General features: G+C 36.6%; 1 protein-coding gene across 3 annotated transcripts in view; it reads right to left on the bottom strand.

Annotated features, from left to right (window-relative positions):
* The window catches only part of GALC (galactosylceramidase), a 67,339-nt gene that overhangs the window by 4,843 nt on the left and 40,649 nt on the right, over positions 1–21,847 (bottom strand). For all 3 annotated transcript variants that reach the window (XM_063089144.1, XM_063089143.1, XM_063089145.1), the window contains 6 exons: positions 11,223–11,312; positions 10,376–10,462; positions 8,160–8,310; positions 6,001–6,181; positions 3,173–3,336; positions 1,166–1,242 (listed from right to left, as the gene is read on the bottom strand). In XM_063089144.1, coding sequence (XP_062945214.1) covers positions 1,166–1,242; positions 3,173–3,336; positions 6,001–6,181; positions 8,160–8,310; positions 10,376–10,462; positions 11,223–11,312 — 750 coding nt within the window. The remainder of the gene's footprint in view (positions 1–1,165; positions 1,243–3,172; positions 3,337–6,000; positions 6,182–8,159; positions 8,311–10,375; positions 10,463–11,222; positions 11,313–21,847) is intronic.

Genomic DNA, 21,847 nt, shown 5'->3' on the forward strand with positions numbered 1-21,847 from the left:
GGAAAGATTTGTATTATCTTTTAATTCTAGTTTGCCACAAACTTGTTGAATTACCCTTGTACAAACAGCCCAAAAACATAAGATGTGCAACCTCCCTAAATATCGAAGAAATGCAAATCATACCTATTAGCTTGAAAAAACTTTTAAAATCAATAATATCAAAGATGATTACAACTGCTATACAAATTGGTGCAGGTAGCTAGTAATATGGTTGTATCTGTTAAAATTTAAAATGCAATTCCTCTTCTAAATATCTGCTTAAACAACACCATATGTGCACCCCAGGAAGCACATTTAAGTTCCTTCCCCTCTCCATGTACAAGTAAAGCCAGCCCTTACTGCCTCGGTTCTCCATAAAAGGGAAGAACTGGGAAAAAAAAAAAATGATGCCTATCAAGTGTGGTATGATTAAATGAACTATGCTACATCCAAACCAGATCTTCAGTACATATTGTTAATGCTGAAAAAATTAATATTGTCATTTTTGGTGGCTGGACGGGAAGAGAGAACAAGTTCAAAAGTTATTTGAATCCCATTTTTAATTTCTACAGTGACCTAAACAAAATTATAAGAAGATTACCTTGGGAGAGAGCAACATATTATGCAAAAGAATTTCTCTACATGGCATTCCTTGAAAGCACTGCCAATCAGTAGTAACTCATGATCAACCAGTGATTTTGATGAATATTTTTAGATTTCCACACTACCATTAATCTGGCATCTTCTCTGACAAAAATATTCATGAAAACCAACTTTTAAAAAACTGTGCTTTTAATTGAAAACCAAATTATTCTTAACCATCAAAAATAAATTTATATGACTTTGCTTATACCTATAAGTTCCAATTATAGTCTTGGTTCAAGCAAACTTGAAAAAATAGTTCAATTATTAACTTTATCTACCAATTACTCCTCAGTTTAAAATCAGAAACAAATGTTTTTAAAAAATAGTAGTCTGATAAAGTCAGCTGCAGATGATTCTCATTAGAATCATATTATCACACATTATCATGCTAGAGAAGGGTGGTTTACTGGTTCCCTGACAGATTCACTGCCCCTTTCCATTATTTATCATACATTCTCCCTCCCATTTTATAACAGAAAATTCTAGAAAGGTACAATAAAGAAACATTTTACCTCCAGGCATTCTGCTCAGCAATACTTACCTTAATAGATAATGTAAGTGTATACCACGTTTTTGCTGTAACTTCAACACGTCCTAAAGCATATATGATCCATCCAGCTGTAACACCAAAAGATTATCCTAAGTGATATATTTTTAAAATCTAAATCACAGAATCACATAACTCAGTGGGGGTTCTCAAGTGGCATTTGTATGTAGTAAAGTCAGGCTTAATAAAGAATTATGTCCCTTTACTTCTAGATCTACAACTGATTTAAAACAAAACAGCCTTCATTCCGCCATGCATTCTACAAGCATGTTGTATGATCCTACTCTGAGCCACAAACAGTATGTGAGCTCGCAACAGAACTGGTGAAATAAACTTAAAAACCAACCACAGTATAATGTGTTAGCATCTATTGTTCAGGTATACAAGGGTACTTCAAAAAGTTCATGGAAAATACAGTTAAAAAATAATATGAATCTTTCCATGAACTTTTTAAGACCACTCATACATTGGATTGGAAACAGAAGATAAGAAGGAGCTGTCAAAGACTTGCACAAGATTTCTAGTTAGTGTAATCGCTTACATGGTGCTGCAGACTGGATGTTCCCCCAACCTCACTGAAGCTTAAATTCCCTCTATAACTGTTGACAGTGGGAAATCCTATTATGGTAATTAAAAGGTGGGGCCTTGAAGAAGTGTTTAGGTTGTAGGACCATGCCATAGTGAATGGATTAATAATGGTGTTCAGTGGCATGATACTAAGGGCTTTAAAAGGAGAGAGCATGAGGAGCTATCTCCTCTCTACTCCACCATCCTCTGCAACGTGACACCCTGCATCACGGAAGTCACCACCAAAGAAAGTTCTCACCAGATGTGTTCCCTGGACTATGGACTTCCCAGCCTCTGAAACATAAGCAATAAATTTTGTTTTCTTGTATTTTGCTATAAGCAACAGAAACAGACTAACCCACATGGTAAGAGCTTTAACTTAGAATTAGAGGGAGATGGAATAAGTTAGTTTTTAGATATACTGCATTTGAATGTCTGAGAGAAACTCAGGATGAGATGTTGAGTAGGCAATTTAAAACACACACAAAACAGTGTGTTCTGAAGATACAGACTTAAGTTCCTAGTTCCAATTCTGCCACTAACTAGTTTTGAGACCTTGGGCAAATCAATTAACCTCTCTGGCTCTCTATTTTGGATTAGAAAATCAGTGAGATACCTTCTAGATCATTATAAAATTCTTACTCTAATTTCCTTACTACCCACTCCCCTGTTTAATTTTATTTACAGAGCCAAGGCAAAGAGCAGCAAACTATGGAACAGAAAATGCCTTATTATTATTATTATTATTATTATTATTATTATTATTATTATTATTATTATTATTATTATTAATGTAGAAGGAAAGTCAAGAAAGTGAGAATCAAGAAAAGTTACCACCAATAAGGTCTGGTTTCAATGGAGTGGTGTGTACCAAAACCAAAGCGAACTAGATGCATTTCAACTTGAATGTATTCTAAGTACCCATGCTGGATAAAATACTATTCTACGTAAGACAATGCTGTTAAGAAGAATGAAAAAAGTCAAGCTGTTTTCAAGTATTAACTAAATTAGGAAATAGGACTTCTTCATTTTAAGCAGATAAATTCCTCTCCTTATATTCCCATAAGCAAAACAGCAACATTGTTACAGCCTTACTTTCATTTATGGTATTTCCTAAGCATTCTCTCCCTCCCACTATCACCTCACTCCATTCTACGCAAATCCTACCCCCACAGCCCAGCTCAACTCTACTATACCCTAAAAAGCTTCATACAATTATTTTCTCTTTTACTGAGCTGCCAATATCTGTACTAATTAAATAACTCTCTATAATTTTGAATTGTTTGGTATTTGTTTCATGTGTTGAATCTCTTCCCAACTAGATGTCCAAGCACCCTGAGGTGGAGCTCTTTTATCGCTCCCACAAATAACAAGCAGATGTTCAGAGTAACCTAACACATAGTAAAGCATCTGCTATAAAAAAAAGTCACTTACCTAGATCACCTGTAACTTTGTAAGATCCATTTGCAAAAATCCAGAAGAAAACTCCTCTGGCAGTTCTAATCAAAATACCGCCTCTATTTACTCTTCCCGCAATGAACACACCTCCCGTCTTGGGGGTCTCTATGTACACATCACACTGTATAGTAATATTGCTCCTGCAGAATGAAATGGTTCATTAGTACTCTTAAATTATGCCATTCTTACTGTAGCACAAATGTGTCACTTCATAGCCAATGTTTCCAAACTTCTAATTGAGGTGACAATGTGATTTGCTAAGTATAAGCTTATAGCAGGGATGGGCTTCAAGAATCTTCGTCGAAGACATTTTAAGTTTTACACGACTTAAGTCATTCCATTGCCTCTTTAAATGGGTTACTGCACAATAATATTTACTGCTTTTAAATTTAAGAACATATTTCTTGTCTCTCTATAGTAAAACTATTTCTTATCCTAAGAATATAATACTGCAAGAAGCCACTTTTTCTATGAATGCATAAAAGGTAAAAGTTTCCACACAATTCTGAAGAAAAAGGTTTGTTCAAATTTCCATCAGCAAAGAGAAGCAATGAAGGCAATCCTAGGAGCCTCTGGGAGAACACAACTACTTTGGGGCCAATTCTTACATTCAAACCTAACAAGACTTAAAAACTTCGGAAGAAAGATCTAAAATTATTTCTCTGCAAAGACAGTAAACTCTATGTTGACTCTGCAGCAGGTCTTCTCAAACATAAGCAGCAATGAAATCAACTGAAGCTCTTGGTAAACTCAGTTTGCTGGTCCCACCCTCATGGTGTCTGATTCAGTAGGTTTGGGGTAGGCCCCCTGAATTTACATGTCTAACAAATTCCCAGGTGATGCTCATGCTGCTGGTCCAGTAGTTTGTCCCACTTTGAGAACCATTCTCTCCTGCAGAGCATCTCTGTCTATACAAAGGCAATAAAACACTGGCTCTAAGCTCACTGATCCACAAGAGTTTATCAAAGGAGGAAAAAAATTCAGACAACCAGGAACAACCAGAGCTCTTTTGCAATGAGCTCTCTTCTATTTTAAATTTCCTTTTTAAAATGCTATCTGACACAACACTTTCTTTCTGAAATGATACAACCACCCCAAACCAACATGATCTCTGGAAATAATTCATTTCCTACTCAGTATCTAACGGCAAATGGAGAGAAAAAGAAAGCCCATATACAACCCAGTAATAAAGCAAGTAATTTATCTAAAGTTAGACTGATAATACCAAGAAATCTATTTTGGAAATGGGGTGGGGAAAGGAAACTGTATCTAGTATTATGTGACTTTATGTGTGTCAGTTTCTTCTTAGAAAATTTTGCACAGTGGGGTTTTAATGCATAAAGGAAAATACAAAAAAAAAGGCACCTATGACAGGTACACAATCAAGAAGATCCACATTTAATTATCTAATCAGAGCTGGGCTACTTTACAGGAAGATCAAATGCTAAGTAACTAAAGCCCAGTCTCTCTGGGCATGGGGGATGGGGCTGTCAAAGAAAAGTTAAGGGTTTCCTATAGTGGCTGACTTCCAAGCTGGTTACCTAAACAAGAGGGCCCATGCCTTGGACAATTAAACCCAGTGAACTGTCTTACAGTAAATAAGGCCATTAGTCACAAATGAGGAAGTCACAAACTCCACTGCCATGATCAGAAAATCCAGGTAATATGTCAATCTCAGAGACAATAGGATAAACAGCATTTCTGTTGTATAAAAAGACAAGCCACCAAAGTCTTCCTAAATTAGGCAAGATTTCTTCACTGTACCTTAATAACTCTCCATGGTGCTGTAAGAGTTCCAGAGACTCTAGATAAACTGAAAGTTTCTTGAGCCTTAGGAACAACACTTTCTTTCTGGAGTGATACAACCACGCCAAACAAAGATGATCTCTAAAAATAATTCACTTCCTACTCAATACCTAATTGCACATTCTTTTTAAGTGCATGTGGAACACTGACCTAGGTACATCAATTTCCAAACTTCAGACATGGCTGTTTGGTGGTTTGGCATTACTATTTACAGTCTCTAAACCTGGAATACGTGCGTGTTTGTGTGTGTCTGTCTGTGTCTGTGTGTCTGTGCGTGTGTATGTACCTGGAATACGTGTGTGTGTGTGTGTGTGTGTGTGTGTGTGTGTGTGTGTGTGTTTTCCACAGTGGAATTATACTTGTTATAACAAAAAACAGAAAAGAAACACCTAAAACAGATATAATAATAAGTCAGCACACTGAAATTCCATAACTAAATTAAAGGGGAAGGTGAAGCTTTGGTTTGGTCTTATATTTTAAGTGAATAAGAAATATAACTTGTCTCTGTACCAGATACCTCAGGAAAGGAATTGAATTCACTAGGCAACTAACGCTGATTCACTTTTTACTACTGCCATCTACTGTCACCTGATAAATAGATTTCCCACGAAGCCTATGACAGTGTAATTCTACTATTGATCAAGCAGGTGGCAACACCAGATCAACAAATCCACTCTACAGCAAAACAAAAACTTAAGAGCAACATGTAAAACATTAAGTCCATTTATAAATATTAAATTATAACTGGGTCCAGAGTTCTCAATTTTTATTTTAAAATAAAACCACTCCTGCAATAATCACTATTAAACCGAGCAAATATGAGGGAAGGATACTGAGAAATAATTTGTTGATTTGTGGTTGGCACGATTTTCAATTAGTACACACCTGTTAGGCTCTTGGACAAAGAGGACCATAAAAAAGTTTGCTTCAGAATGTTCCTGATAGTATTACAAGGTTACTTCAGAAAAATCTACATTGAGGACATAAATTTTACATACCATTTGTAATCTCCTATAATACTGATAGTGTTGGATGCATCAGCAGCCCAAGTAATGGGTCGTTGATTGAGAACCTGGCGTAGCGTGAAACGATGCTCTCCAGGGTCTTCAATATTTGTAAAATATTCAAATACACCAGTCTGATCAGCAAAATATGGAGCTTCACTAAAAACTGGGTAGTCTGTTCAGAACACAATAAATTCTCTGTTTAGTATCAAACCTTTTGGAATCTCTCCTCTCTGGTATTTTATGGTACATTTTGAAACACTTAAAAATTTTTAAATAAACAAATAATACTTATATCCAAAGTTTAGGGTTTTGGTCTAATAAAGAGATGTTGATTTTTATATCATCATTATTAAATATAAAAATGATGAGTTTGACATACAGACTCTGCCTAATATTAAATCCATGCATTTGGTGAGAAGGAAAGATTCTGAGTTTTTTAGTAACTCAGACCTAGGTTCAAATTCTAGCTCAGTCAGTCAAATTATTTAACCGTCACACATCTCAAGTTTCCTCATTTCTAGGTGGGCAAGAAGAAAGGAGAATTAAATCAGAAAATGTATACAATGCATGCACATAAGCCAACACCTAGCAAAGGGCTCAGTAAGAAATAGTTTTATTTCTAATATCTGTTGAACAAGGTTCTAAAACATTAGTCACAGTCATCAGTTGAAAGAAGATTAGAAAAGAATTTATAAATTTTCTTCTACTTCTAAAATGGAGCAAAAACAGTTTGGAGCCTAAGCTATCAATCCCTTTATAGCTTTATTAAATTAAATTATAGTTCACAATGATGAAGGCTTAAAGAGTAATTTTAGTCCTAATGTCTTACGGCTATTTCCACTTCATGCTTTTTCCAACTGTTTTCACAGTCATTACCTCGTTTGAGATATTAAGAACCCTGACAAGTAGTTCTAAAGACTGGGATAGTTTTTAACTTTATATTTTAGTTTATTTTGTAGCCAGTAAAGCAATACATTTTAGATTTGAAGGTTTAGAGTTGCTTCTCAGTCTTCAGGATAACAATAAACAGTTGTGTTGGCAGAAACTCTTCAATCTCAGTAACTAGGCCATACCCCACACAGATTCCTCAAATACTGACGCAAAAGAATTACCTCTGCCAACAGAGAACTGAGTAACAGACTGCTAAGACACGTGTGTTTGGCAAAATAAATGGATTCATCTAGGGGACCATTGAAAAGAGTTGCAAAAAAGTAAACCACCAAACTCCCCTGAAAGTCACTGTTATCTGTATTATCCAAATAGTTGAGTGGACTCCAGTACACAGTCCAAAGGGCCTTATACTCCAATCAACTAGATAATTTCCTGGGAAGGGGAGCAGAGACCCTGTGGCAAGGACCAGCAGTGGTTGGTGAGAGTACCCATCTTTGGTGGACCAAGCAGCCCTGCAGCCAACAGGGGGTACAAGTCACTCTCTAGCAATGCCATTTCCATCACTATTACTCTCCTACAGCAAATGATTCTAGGAACTGATTATAGAACCACCTGACCCTGTATGTGAGGCCCATAACCTTATACACCACCACCTAGTAGATCACAAATTTCATCGCTTACTGAGGAATATTACCACAACGAACATATTTTCTAACTTTTATTTGAATTGTTTTCCTACATTAACTATAACCGTAAGCTTTTCTAACAGCTTTAGAACAGATCTTCCTGGAATACCAGGTGAGCTCTAATATAAAACTCTTAGACACAGCTAAAGAGTATATGATGTGTTGGATTACCCAAGGACAGCATAACTTCCCATATGCACTCAGTTCACTAGCATCATGAAAAGACATATGAATGTGCCTTAATTTCCACACAAAAGGAAGATGTCAGTAGAGGCTTATGGAGCAGTAGCAAATTGCAAATCTAAAGTTTCACCAAAAATAAGTTAGAACTTTAACCTTCATTCTGAAATTGACCTCTACATTTTTCTGGCACTGAAAAATAGAAGGTCTTCAAGTTGAGGTTTACCTTGAAGTAATACAAAAATTATGTCTCCTTTTACCATATAGAGATTTGAGAGCTAAATGAATGTGTTTTTTGATAGCCACTCCATCATACACTAGTTTGATAGGTAGATATTGACCTTCTACTGCTAAAGATAGGAACCAAGTTAAGTTTTAGTGAAAAAGACTTACCAACATTGAAATCATCTTTATAGGTACGTGGGAAAGGCTGGGATTTTGGAGAAGGTGGGTAGCTGCCTTTGTGACCTGTTGTGAGAGTAGTGAGTGTGAACAGCTCATCCTCTTGCAGTTCCAGTGTAAAACTGCCACCACTGTCAAGGAGCTGAAAAAGAAGGCATCGCTGTATTCAAGGCTCAGCTCATTTGGAAAAAACAGCTTTAAAAAAAATAAGCTTAAAGACAAGCCCAACTCATTTCTATTAGAACTTCCTAATCACTTGTGAAAGACACACCAATGCCAAGGCCCTTGGAATCTTTTCTCTTAAGTATTTCAGAACACTTTATAAAGTTATATTTTATAAAAAAGATTTTTAAAAATTTTCACTTCATGGAAGGAAGAAGGACTAGACGATCCCAAAATCTATTTCTGTTAGTCTATTCTTTTCTATTACACTGTAAGCTCTTTAAAGCTTGTGTATATTCAATAGAGGCAACTAAGAGACCTGCTTATTTCTCTTTTAGGGCTTTACTAAGGTAGAAAAATCCATAAGAATTTCACTGTTGACTCAGTTGTTACTCACAGAAAATATTTCACAATTTAAAAAAAAATCCTGCTTCTTATATGTTCAATATATATTTCAATTAGCAAGTTAGGTTTATGTCACATTTATGATCTAGGCAACTTATTCTCTTTAAGCCACAATCTCCTCATCTACAAAATGAGGGGAAAAAAACACAACTCATAGGGCTGTTTTGAGAATTAAACCTGAGATTTATAAAGTATTCAGCTGAATGTGAGGTCAACAGGAAACTCTCCCTATATCATAGCTGTTCTATGTTAAATGTAGACCTCAAGACATTGGAATCCCTTGCATAATTAATGTAGGCACTAAATTTATGCCCATTTTATGAAACTTTGAGCAGTTTTTTTTTCTACTTTGAATTAGTTAATATTATATCTTTGCTTTAATAACAGTAAATTGTCAGTCAGATCTATGAAATATCTGATGCCATATTCTGGCTCAGGAATAACCCAAAATGATATTATCTTTCCTGTAGGGAAAATCAATTTTATTTCTAGCAATTTTGTTATACAAAAAGCAAAGACTGCTCTTTTTTTAGAATTTAATATATGATGGGTATTCAATTAGCAGTGACTAGTTAATTATCAGAAAAAGCAGCAGATTTGTGTCAAGTAGGTGAAGCAATGTGCTTGCTTCAGCCAATTCATTCTTTGAAATCTTTCCTGAGAAACCACCCTGTGCTAAGCACTGTAGTAGGCATCTAGGATATAACGCTAAATAAGGCAGAGCCCCAATCCTCAAGGCATCCCATGTAGTGGGAAAAGTGTTTAACTAGGTAACCATATAGTCTTAGGAGGCTATTACCTAAGAATGATGGGAAAAATTTCAGAGGAAGTGACACTTGAGCTGAGTATTGAAAGATGACAAAAATATGAGAAGTCATTCTTGGAGGAATAAAAAGCATGTGCAAAGTCACAGAGGTAAATAACAGGCATGCATGCCGTGCTTTGACAAAGGCAAGTTTAGTCTGTGAGGATAGGCCAGCTTAGCAGCATAGGCATCTAGGAAGGAAAGCAGTCTTCTACCTCATGAGGGGATATTGAGGGTCATGTGTTATGCTAAAGAATGCAAACTTACAGGAAAAAATCACTGAGGTACTCTGAGGAAAGTACTGACAAAAATCAGATAGGCATTTTAGATACACCACTCTGGTGGGTGACCTGGAGAGAGTCAGACTGGAGGCTGGAGAAACAGGTGGTAGTTTTCAAAATCCAAGAGAGCAATAATGAGGAACTGAAATAAGCAGTAGCAGTAAGAATGGAGAATAAGGGAGACACAGGAGAAATACGTGATGACAGAATTGTCTCCCCTTGATCACTGGTGGGATACAGAGGATGAGTGGGAAAGAGAGAGTCTGGAATGAGACATGGATTTCTGACTTAGCCAGCCAGGTGATGGCAGGACCAACCACCAAAACAAATGAAGTATCTAAGAGCAAAACATTCCTATAAACACACAAACTTCTGTACAACCTTGGAAAGGATCTCTATTTTTTTAAAAAGTTGGGAACAACTATCTCTATTATACTTCAGCCACAAAATCAACTATAAAATTAAAAATTCTTAATTCATTAATCAAATTTCTATTTCCTATTACTGTCTCACTGTTGCAATGCCCAAAATATAGGAATTTATTTTAAAACTACCCATAGAGAATCCAGTTGTTTAAAAAGAAATCTCTCAGATGGTTTTCCAAGTTTGGTATGCCACACCTGTAACTCTGGTATTCCACTCTGGGGAAAAAACACAAAAAAGCAAAATTGAGCAATTCATCGTATCCTCTTTGAGGATTTCCAAAATCAGTACCAGCAAGAATGAACCAATGACAATGTGCATCTACTCTATTTCTATTTACCAAAATACCCATCTCAAATTTTAAACAGTAACATTTTTTAAACAGAAGACCTTATTCAAGCAAACACATTATTTCCTATAAACACTGAAGAATTTTGGCAAACATTAAAAAAGGAGTTAATGACTTTGCTTCAAAAATGCTCTTTATCGTACCTATGTAAAAAGCCTTCTAAGAATTCTCTAGTATTAAAAGATAATTCTTATGCCATTAATAATCAGAAAGGGCACTGCATTTTCTCAATTCAACTCTGAAAGTAAGTAGAAATAGCAAAACTCTGGGGTTTTCTGTCTGTGGTATTTTGTTTTGCTTTGTTTTGTTTTTTGGTGTACTGGGCTGTAAAGACCAATGCTTTAAAGTTCCCTAGACCACACAATTGATACTTCAACCACCAAGAACAACTTTCTTGCAAGTGACTTTTATAAGTGTTCCTTAAAGCCACAGAGAACTTTAACTCCTGCGGACTTCTGTCCTCTTTGACTAAAGACAGTCAGGAGACAAAAGACATCAAGGCATTTGTCCATTCATATGCAAACTATTAATAGTTCATAATATAAGACTTCACTTAAGAACTGCTGGTCTGTGATAAAACACAAAAATTCTCAAATCAAACCAAAATAATATCGCACATATTTACTTACAAAAGATCCCTTAAGAATAAATGTAGCAAATTGATGCGACACATTGAAATAAGGGAGAAGTGGCCGTATACACTTAGAATGTTTATGACTCTAAGGAAAACAAAAACAAAAACATATGTTATCCAAATGATGCACAAATTATCTTATGGGGAAAAATAAGTTAAATACTTAATGCCCCAAGATTAACAGAAATCGTACACATTAAGTAACAAATATGAGTGTATTTCAAATTTTAAAGTCTTTCTTTCAATATAACCTTTATTGAGTGTATGTTATGTGTACCTAGTCAAAGCAAAGCTCAACAGCATTTCAATTGAACCAAACTTTGAATTCATAGCTAAACTCCAGAGACATTTATGGCACACACAGATTAATTTTTGTTATAACTATTTCCCAAGTAAAATACAAGAAATAAAAAGCGAAAGCTTGGATGTTTTCACTGAAAAGGCATCTCATCTAAATATAACTTTTAAATACACACTAAGGTCAGCTAAATATATATAATAAACAGTCCTCAATTGCCATCTTTTTTACTGAATAGTCACTACTATGGGCTGGGATCAAAAGAGGCATGAGATATAATCCCTATTTTGGGGATTCAAAAATCGCACAGCACTTACAAGTGCAAGGTTCTGTCCCAGGCTTTGTAGATGATTAAAAAAAAAAATTGCAATCATAATCACAGATTTCAATACCCCACTCTCAGTAATTGATACTACTACACAGAAAATCATCCAGGATACAGAAAATTTTAACCAAGTGACTTGCCTTGATATCTACAGATCATTCCATCCAGCAGAAGAAGAATGCACATTCTTTTTAAGTGCACGTGGAACACTGACCTAGGTACACCATATTATTATCCATAAAAGAAGTAATGAATTTAATGAATATTTTTAATGAATTCAAAAAATTCAAGTCACACAAAGTATGTTTTTTAACTACAACCAAATTAAGTCAGAAATGAATAACAGAAAAACCTCTAGAAAATTACAGAAACTAAATAATAAATTTCTAAATAGTCCATGGTCAAGGAAAAAAGAAAAATTAGAAAGAATTTTGAGATGTATGAAAATGAAGATACAACATACCAGGATTTGTGGTTTGCCACTAAAGCAGTACTTGGGAGAAAATTTACAGCACTAAAAACATAGATTAGAAAAGAGAAAAGGATTTGAAACTTCAGCTTCTACCTTAAGATACTAGAAAAAGAAAAGCAAATTAAAACCAAAATAAGCAGAAGAAAAAATAAATAAACAAAGATCAAAAGAGAATCAAACAAAAAACAAACCAAGAAAAAACAAGAACAATCAAGAAAACCAAAGACTGTTATTCTGTTATTCATTTCTGACTTAAACTGATATCTACAGATCATTCCATCCAGCAGCAGAAGAATGCACATTATTTTCAAGTGCATGTGGAACAACGGCCAAGGTACACCATATTATCATCCATATGTTCAAAGAACTAAAAATAAACACATATAAAGATCTAAAGGAGAGTTATGTTTCTCTAATGGCAATATGAAGAGCTCCATGGATCTGCTTCTCAGCAAAACTGGTGAAAATTATTTTTTGAAAAATTAAAGTCTCTGGGAATGGTCCTATGGGCACACAGCAAATAAACATTTATTCAGAAAAATCTACTAAAACTCAGTAAGAACAGTAAAAGTCTGTAGCATGTTAACCACAATCTACTCCCTCCCTTCTCCTCTAGGCTAGAGTAACAGAAACTCTATGCCAAGCTGGTGCAGCCAATAACTCAGGGCTCTCTTTCTCCCAGCTCACAGTTGAAGGCTATAGGTTCTTCCTGAAAGATGAAGGACATCTGCATTTCTCATCCCCCTTCCCCTCAGCTCCCTGCAGTAGAGGCTACGTAGCAGCAAGTGTGGCCAAGAGGCCAGGAGCTCCCTTCCTCCACCCTACCCCCAACTGTGTTATGAATACTCACCTTAGGCAGGGATCATTGAGAATACTGGTGTCCCCATCATCCCCACCCTGGCTAGTGGAGTGGAAATTCCATGTGAGGAGAGACAAGCTGAAAAGACCAGGAGCTACACACCTCCCAGCACCCTGCTTCTAAGTCAGGGGTGTCACTAAAAGAGAAGCAGCATGCTCTGGTTCCCACTCCTAGCTACAAACCTTGGCTCAGAGATTTTTTGCCCAAGGGGAGGGGCAGGCCATGAAAGAGCTCCAAAACTCTTCCCAAAGGAATTGATTATATTTGATGCAGAGCATGGGGAAATTCAAGACTAAAGTTGTTCTAAAAATAATGGAGGATTTGATGGAAAGTAAATGACAGACTGGTGGCTTCATTAAAGGCATAAGCTAAACCACAGCCCCATTAGTATGCCACAGAGACCAAGAAAATGTCAGCTAAAACGAACACTCCTGGGGTTAGAACAAACCTAAGACACTAACCTCAAACCATCCCTGCAAATGAGCTGGAATTTAATTGGACCAGTCTGTGGAGCAATTTAAACCCCAGGGTATTACTGAAAACAACAGAGCAACCCACCACCAATTTGGGGAACTTAACAGAGAAGTGTGATCAAGGAAAGAGACAGAGTTCTGGGAAAAATAATCTTGAAAGCAGCAAGAGAAAAACAACTTTTCACTTACAAGGGGAACTCAGTAAGATTAACAGTTGATTTATCATCTAAAACAATGGAGGAATAGCATATTCAAAGTGCTCAGAGAAAAAAATGGTCAACTAAGAATCCTATTTCCATCAAAACTATCTTTCAAAAATGAAGGCAAGGGCTGGCCAGGTAGCTCAGTTGATTAGAGCATAGCATTGTAACACCAAGGTCAAGCGTTTAGATCCCCATACTGGCCAGCCGTTTAAAAAAAAAAAAAAAAAAGAAGCAAAATAAAGACAAAACCAAGAGAATCTGTTGACAGCAGACACAACTTTCACAAAACACTGAATGAAGTAGTATTTGAAGTGAAAGCAAATGACCCCAGACAGTAATTCAAACCCACAAACAAAAAGTACTGGTAAAGGTAATTATGTAACTATAACAGTAAAAACGCATATTCCTTTTCCTTTCTTCTCATAATTGATTTTAAAATCAATTTATAAAACAATATGTATATAATTGTATTGTTGGGTTTACAGTAATTGCCCATAACCACAACCAAGAAGCCAGGTGGAAGTAAAGCTATATTTGGAATAAGGGAATGATGCCAGATGGTAACTCAGATCCACAGAAACAAATGAAAAGAACCAAAAATGACAAATAAAAAGATTAACATAACAAACACTATAAATATATACTTGCTCTCCTTTCTTCTCTTAGCTTTTTTAAAACATATAAATTTATATATAAATAATTAGAAAAATGTCCTGTTAGGTTTGTAACACATAAAGGTGTGATATTAACAGTTCATTTGTCATCCAAAGGCAAAGGGAATAGAGCAATATAGGAGTAATATTTCCATATCTCACTGGAATTCAGTTAGCTTAAAACTGAAGTGATTCTCATATGTTAAGATGTATATGGTAAACCCTGGAACAACCACTAAGGAAATAACTGACAAAAATGTAGTAAAAAAATAATTCTAAAGGAATTAAAATGTTACAACAGAAAACAGTCACTTAATGCAAAAGAAAATAGTAAGGGAGGAATAGAAAAACAAAAAAAGAGATGAGACATAGAAAACAAAAAGTAAGATGGCAGACATAAATCCAACTATATCAATATTAACATTAAAAGTGAATGGGTTAAACATCTACTAAAAAAGTCAGACCGCATAAAAAAGCAAGATTTAACTACATACTGTTGAAAAGAAACACACTTTGATTCAAAGATACAAATAAATTAAATGTAAAAAGAGGAGAAAAGATATATCATATTAACAGAAACCACAGAAAGTTTTAATGACTAGAATAATAACAGACAAAATAGACTTTAAAACAAAAAGAAAATGTCCATAGAGATAGAGACATTTTATAATGATAGAAAGGTCAATCCATCAAAAACATATAACAATTATATATGCACCTAACAAGAAAGTGTCAGGATATATAAAACAAAAACCAACAGAATTAGGGGAAAGAGAATAGACAATTCAATAATAATAGTTGACAACTCTCATTAGCTACTATTAATAACAGATGAAACAACAAGGAAATAGAAGTGAACAATGCTATAAACCAACTAGACCTAACAAACATCTATACAGTACTCCACTCAACAACAAAATAACATACATTCTTCTGAAGTACACATTCTCTAGGATAGACCAGATGTCAGGCAATAAAATAAAACTCAATAAATTTAAAAGGACTGAAATCATACATGTTCACTGATCACAATGGAATGAAATGAAAAATCAATAAAAACAAAATTGGCAAAACTCACAGAAATGTGGAAATTAAACAATACCCTGCTAAAAAACCAATGGATCAAAGAAGAAATCACAAGGGAAATTAGAAAATACTTTGAGTTGACTAAAAGTGAAGACATAACATAACAAAACTTAACAGTATATGCTACAGTGCTGCTTATAGAGTGATTTATACCTGTAAATGCCTATATTAAAAAAGCAATATCTCAAAGTAATAACCTAACCTTCCACCTTAAGAAACCAAAAAGCTTTTAGAAGAGCAAACTAACCCAAAGGAAATAGAAGGAAGGGAATAATAAACATTACAGTGTAAATTATTGAAATAGAGAAAACAACAATAGAGAAAATCAACAAAAGCAAAAGTTGTTTCTTTGAAAAGATGAACAAAATTGAACAGACCTTTAGGTAGACTAAGAAAAAAGAAAGAAGACTCAGATTATTAAAATTAGGAATGAAAGAGGGACATTTCTCTCAACCTTACACAAATAAAAAGGGAATACTATTAACAATTATATGCAAATAAATTAGATAACATAGATTAAAAAGATATATTTATAGAAAAACACAAACTACCAAATATACTGAAGTAATATAAAGTCTGAGTAGACCTATAACAAGTAAACAGATTGAATCACATTACCCTAAAAGAAAATCTCAGGACCAGATGGCTTCACTGATGAATTTTACAAAACACTTAAAAGAATCAATACCAATCCTTCACAAATTCTTTAAAGAAACACTTCCCAACTCATTCTATGAGGTCAGTCATACCCTAATACCAAAACCAGACAAAGACATCACAAGAAAAAAAACTATGAACCAATACCCCTTATGAATACGGACACAAAAATCCACAACAAAATATTAGCAAACTGAATCCAGCAACACATAAAGGGATCATACATGATGACAAAGTAAGATTTATCCCAGGAATGCAAGGTTGGTTCAGAATACTAAAGGAGGTCAACTAATACACTATGTAATAGAATAAAGGCCAAAAATCACATGATCTTCTCAATAGACACAGAAAACATTTGACAAAATCCAATACCCTTTGAACAAAAAGACTTGACAAACTAGGAATAGAAGACGTCAATATCTATGAGAAAACCACAGCTAACGTTACACTTAATGGTGAAATACTGAAAGTGTTTCCCCTAACATCAGGAACAGAACAAGGATGTATGTTCTATTTCTATTTAACATTGTACTAGAGGTATTAGCAAGGACAATTAGAGAAGGAAAGTAAATAAAAGGCATCTAGATTGGAAAGGAAGAAGTAAAACTATCTCTATTTGCAGATGACATCATGTTTTATATATATAGATATATATAGATATCTATATATATAGATATATATAGATATATATAGATATATAGATATCTATATATATCTATATATATCTATATATATATATAAAGATCCTCTAGGAATCCAGTAAAAAACTATAAGAACTAATAATGAGTACAGTAAGCTTGTGGAATATAAGATCAACATATAAAAATCAATGGTATTTCTATACACTAGCAATGAGAAGCCTGAAAGTGAAATTAAGAAAACAATGTATTTACAGTAGCATCAAAAAAGAGTAAAATACCTAGGAATAATAATTTTAACAGAGTTCTGGCCAAAATAGCGGAATAGACGGTCCCAGCATCACTCTCTCCCACAAATCAACCAATTTACAACTATAAAAAAGTAACAACAGCCAAGCTGGGGCTGCTGGAGCTCAGGCGAAGAAGAGGAGAGATCTATGGAGTTCATGAAGGCAGAAGAAACCATGATGAGAGAAAGAAAAAACTGCTTGGAGCGTTTCAGGCCACAGCTGCTTTAAGCCTAGAGCTGCTGAGTGCACGGAGCAGGAGCCGGCAGAAACCGCAGCTTTGCCCTTTGGATGAAGTTGCTTAGAGGCAGCAGGGGAGAAGAGGGCCTTGGTGGCCACCAGGACAGCAAGACCACTAACTGGGTTCCTGTGGACCCACGCAAGAGAGAGGAGACAGAACAGCTGAAAAAGAGGAGCCATCACAAGGGACCAACGCACAGCCCGTCCCATGGGAAATGTTTGGAGCATGGGTGGTGGGGGAGACAGGCCCACCAGGAGAACAATGTGACACAGCAAGGACAGTCAATCGGCCCCCCAGCCAGCACAGAGCCACTGAGAGGAGACTGGTCAGGAATGCAGTATTGCATGGGATGCAGTTTGATGAAAAAGCTCAGGCCCAGATCAGAGTTTCTACATAACCCAGGTGTACCAGGTCTCTGGAAGTACCTATAAGGTCAACCATTAAACCCTGAGCTGCACAAAAAGCCTTCCCTAGGGAAACAGCAGCACAGCAGCAATTTAGCTCAATCACACAGCTCAAGTACTGGTTCCCACAGGAAGTTCCCCCATTTTAGAAGTAAGCAAAGGACAAAAATCAGATCTGGCCCAGGCACACCACCAGCGCCTCAGGGCCTGGCAGGGGACCTGAGGCTTGGAGCTGGGGGATTGGACCCCCTGACCACACCTAGGCACATTGCCAGCACCTCAGGTGCCCTCCTGGGGGCCTGGGGCAACAAGCCAGAGACCAGACCCACCCCCCACCAACAACCAGGCACAATGCCAGTGCCTCGGGGCCCCACCAGGGCCCCAGGGCATGGATCTGGGGTTTGGACCCCCCACCCACAACCAGGCAAACCACCAGAGCCTCGTGATCTGCCTGGGAACCTGAGGCTTGAAGCTGGGGACCAGACCCCACACCCACATCCAGGCACACAACCAGCACCTCAGGGCCCGCCCAGGGGCCTGGGTCATGGAGTTGGGGACCGGACCCTGCCCACAATCAGGCACACCACCAGCACCAAGGAGCATGCCAAAAACATCACATCCATGTGGGTGGCCTACCACAGTAACCACAGCTACCACAAAAGTGGCTAGACATCACAACCACCACACAGAGGGTCCACCAACCACTGGAGGGCATTGACACAAGGAAAGTCACCAGCAAAGACCAAAGAAAAGAAGAGTATGTCTCTCTCCACAAAGCCCATTCCAGAGTGACAGAAGAAGCATCTGCTCTATGATAATATCAGGGGACCTGAACATACCTCTCAGCATTAGACAGATCATCTAGGCAACAAATCAACTGAGTAACCATTACTCTTTCAGAGGGAGAGAAGAAATCTAGGGTTATCAGTGGTGGGAGGGGGGCGGGAAAAGGGGGATAGGGAGAGATTGGACAAGGGGCATAAAGAATAAGTACAATTTGTAACAATATACGTACTAGTAATATTGATTTGATCAACATATATCAACATTGAATCTTAAAAATATGTATAATCAATTATGATTCAATAAAAAAATAATAAATAACTAACAAAAGAACAAACCTTGTACACTGAAAACTACAAAATATCATATAGAGAAATTAATAAATGGAAAGGCATTCTGTATTCATGAACTAGAAGATTTGATATGTTAAAACGGCAATATTCCCCAAATTAATCTATGGATTAAGCATAATTGCTATCAAAATCCTAGCTGGCCTCTTTGCAGAAATTGACAAACTGATCTTAAAATTCACATGGAAATGCAAGGGACCCAGAAAACCAAACAATTTTGAAAAAGAATAAAGTTGAAGGACTCACACTTCCTGATTTCAAAACTTACCACAGAGATACAGTAATTAAGGCAGCATGATACTCACATAAGGACAGATACATAGACCAATGGGATAGAATTGAGATTACAGAAGTAAGCCCTCAAATTTATTAGTTGATCTTTGACAAGGTGCCAAGACAATTCAATAGGGACAGTATAGTCTTTGCAACAAATGTGCAGGGACAACTGGATATCCATGTGCAAAAGAATGAAGTTGGACACATATCTAACCCCACATTAAGAAATAACATGGATCAAAGACCTAAATATCAGATTTAAAACTACAAAACTCCTAGAAAAAAACTTAGGTGTAAATCTTCATGTCCTTGGATTATGTAATGGTGTATTAGGTATGACACCAAAATCACAGGAAACAAAAGAAAAAATAAATTGGACTTCATCAAAATTTAAAACTTTTTTTACTTCAAAGGGCACTATTAAGAAAGTGAAAAACAACCCACGGAATAGAAGAAACTATCTGCAAATCATACTATCTGATAAGCAACTTTTATATAGAACATAAAAAGAGCTCTTACAACTCAGAATAAAAACATGAATATCCCAATTTAAAAATGAGCAAAAGGTTTAAACAGACTTTTCTCAAAAGGAGATATACAGATAGACAATAAGCCATAAAAAGATGCCCAACATCATTAGTCACTAGGGAAATACAAATCAAACTACAAAAAGATACCACTTCATACTCACTACAATGGCTATAATCAAAGAAATGAACAATAACAACAGTTGGTGACGATATGGAGAAACTGGAAGCCTCATAAACTAATGGTGGCAATGTAAACTAAGGCAGCAACTTTGGAAAGCAATGTGGCAGATCCTCAAAATATTAAATACAGAGTTACCATTTGACCCAGCAATTCCATTCCTAGATATACACCTAAGAGAACAGAAAACACATGTACACAGAAAAACTTGTACACTAATGTTAACTGCAGCATTATTCATAACAGTCATACGGGGTTCAACACATACTACCCCAAAATATTTTAAGGTGAAGAAATTTGAGAAAACAGCAGAAGCAGGAAAGTCACTTTCTGACCTTCTGCCTTTCTCCCGTGAAGCACGTCATAAGACCCTCATTCGAGAGGTGCCCTCCCTATACCCAGAGGAAAAGAACATCCTTGTTTCTGAAGACAGTTTCTGGGGAAGAGGATGAGATGCCCACTCACTCTGGAGCCTGCACATGCAATCCTGAGACAACTGACAAAAAGCTAGCAGAAAGGTAAGAATTCTTTCCAAGTCCTGCTCTCCCAGATCTTTGTCAGAGTACCTCGTCAAGAAAGGTAAAAACGTATCCTTGTCCCTTTCTTTCCAATTTCAGATTAGCAGGAGAAAAACACTTGTTTGGTTTGTGACTCTTCTGTTAATTTGGTTTTGGGTACCCATTGGTTATGAATGCTTTCCCTCCCAGGGACAGCTACGGCTCTCCTCTGTCTCATTTTGTGACAAAACGAGAACTTGGTCTGACATTCAGCCTGTCGGGGGCATGTGAGTTTTCAGTTTTGCATGTGCAGGCAGCCAGTTTCAGGTTGGGGGCCACAAGAACATGGCTGGACAAAAATGTGGGTTGTACCCCATTTGCAGCTAACATGTCGACTGTCACCACCTCTCGGGGTGGGGGTTGGGAGGTGTTATCTGTGTCTTTCTTTTGACTACCCTTGGCAGTGATGTGAATCTTGGGAAGGCGCATCTTTTTACGCCTTCTTTTGAGGCCTCCTCTTTCGTCCATGAGAAGTCATATAAGCCTTATTGGTTTTGGTTCTAAGTCACTTGATAAGCACTTCTGGTTATAAAAAGGGAGTTCAATACTGCGGAGTTCAATACTGCCAGAAAAATTTACTGTTTCTCCTGGATGAAATCTGATAATAAGATATGTGATTTTTACTTTTTTTTAAGACCTCTATAGTCAGGAGTTTGCCAAATTGCAGACTGACATTCAGAGCCAGAGAGGAGCTATACATATTCCTTGAAGGCCTCTCTGTTCTCTGTTCAGTCCTGTTTCTTCCCTGGGATTTCTCACTCAACTGAAACCCCTCTTCTCAAACCCCTGCTGACTCTACACTCTACCAAACTCTGTCCACCTCTTTCTTGTTGGAACTTCACTGGTCTCTTTAGGAAGCCACTTCTTTCCATCAGCTTCTGCTCCTCCTTCCTTCTTTTGCCACCTTCAATCTTCCATTCAGTTCCCTGAGTCCTTCATATGGCCCGCTTCAAGCCCCTACCTCCTGCATCCCTCTGTGTATCCCTGCCAGACCTTTTCCCTTCCCACTCCAGCTCCTCAGTCACTCGAACTTTAAGATCCTTGCTCTCAACAGACTCAAAGTTTCCCTCAAAAGCAACTATCTGAGACTGAGAAAGGAAAAAAACCACAGCTTCCATAACATTACATATCAGGGCAAGGGAAGGTCTTAAAGGTCTTCTCCACAAATATTGGTAAACGGGTAACCTTAATTTGTCCCACTGCCAAAAGCATAAAATAGAGAAAAGATGAGAGCTATTCTATAAACCACTGAGTTTTAAAGCTATATGATCCTGGCATCTGTCTATGTATACATGTGTTAAAAAAAAAAAAAAAAAAAAAAGGTATTCAGTTTTGTATTATGGTATTTTT

Source organism: Cynocephalus volans, chromosome 3 (assembly GCF_027409185.1).
Source record: "Cynocephalus volans isolate mCynVol1 chromosome 3, mCynVol1.pri, whole genome shotgun sequence".
Taxonomy (NCBI): domain Eukaryota; kingdom Metazoa; phylum Chordata; class Mammalia; order Dermoptera; family Cynocephalidae; genus Cynocephalus; species Cynocephalus volans.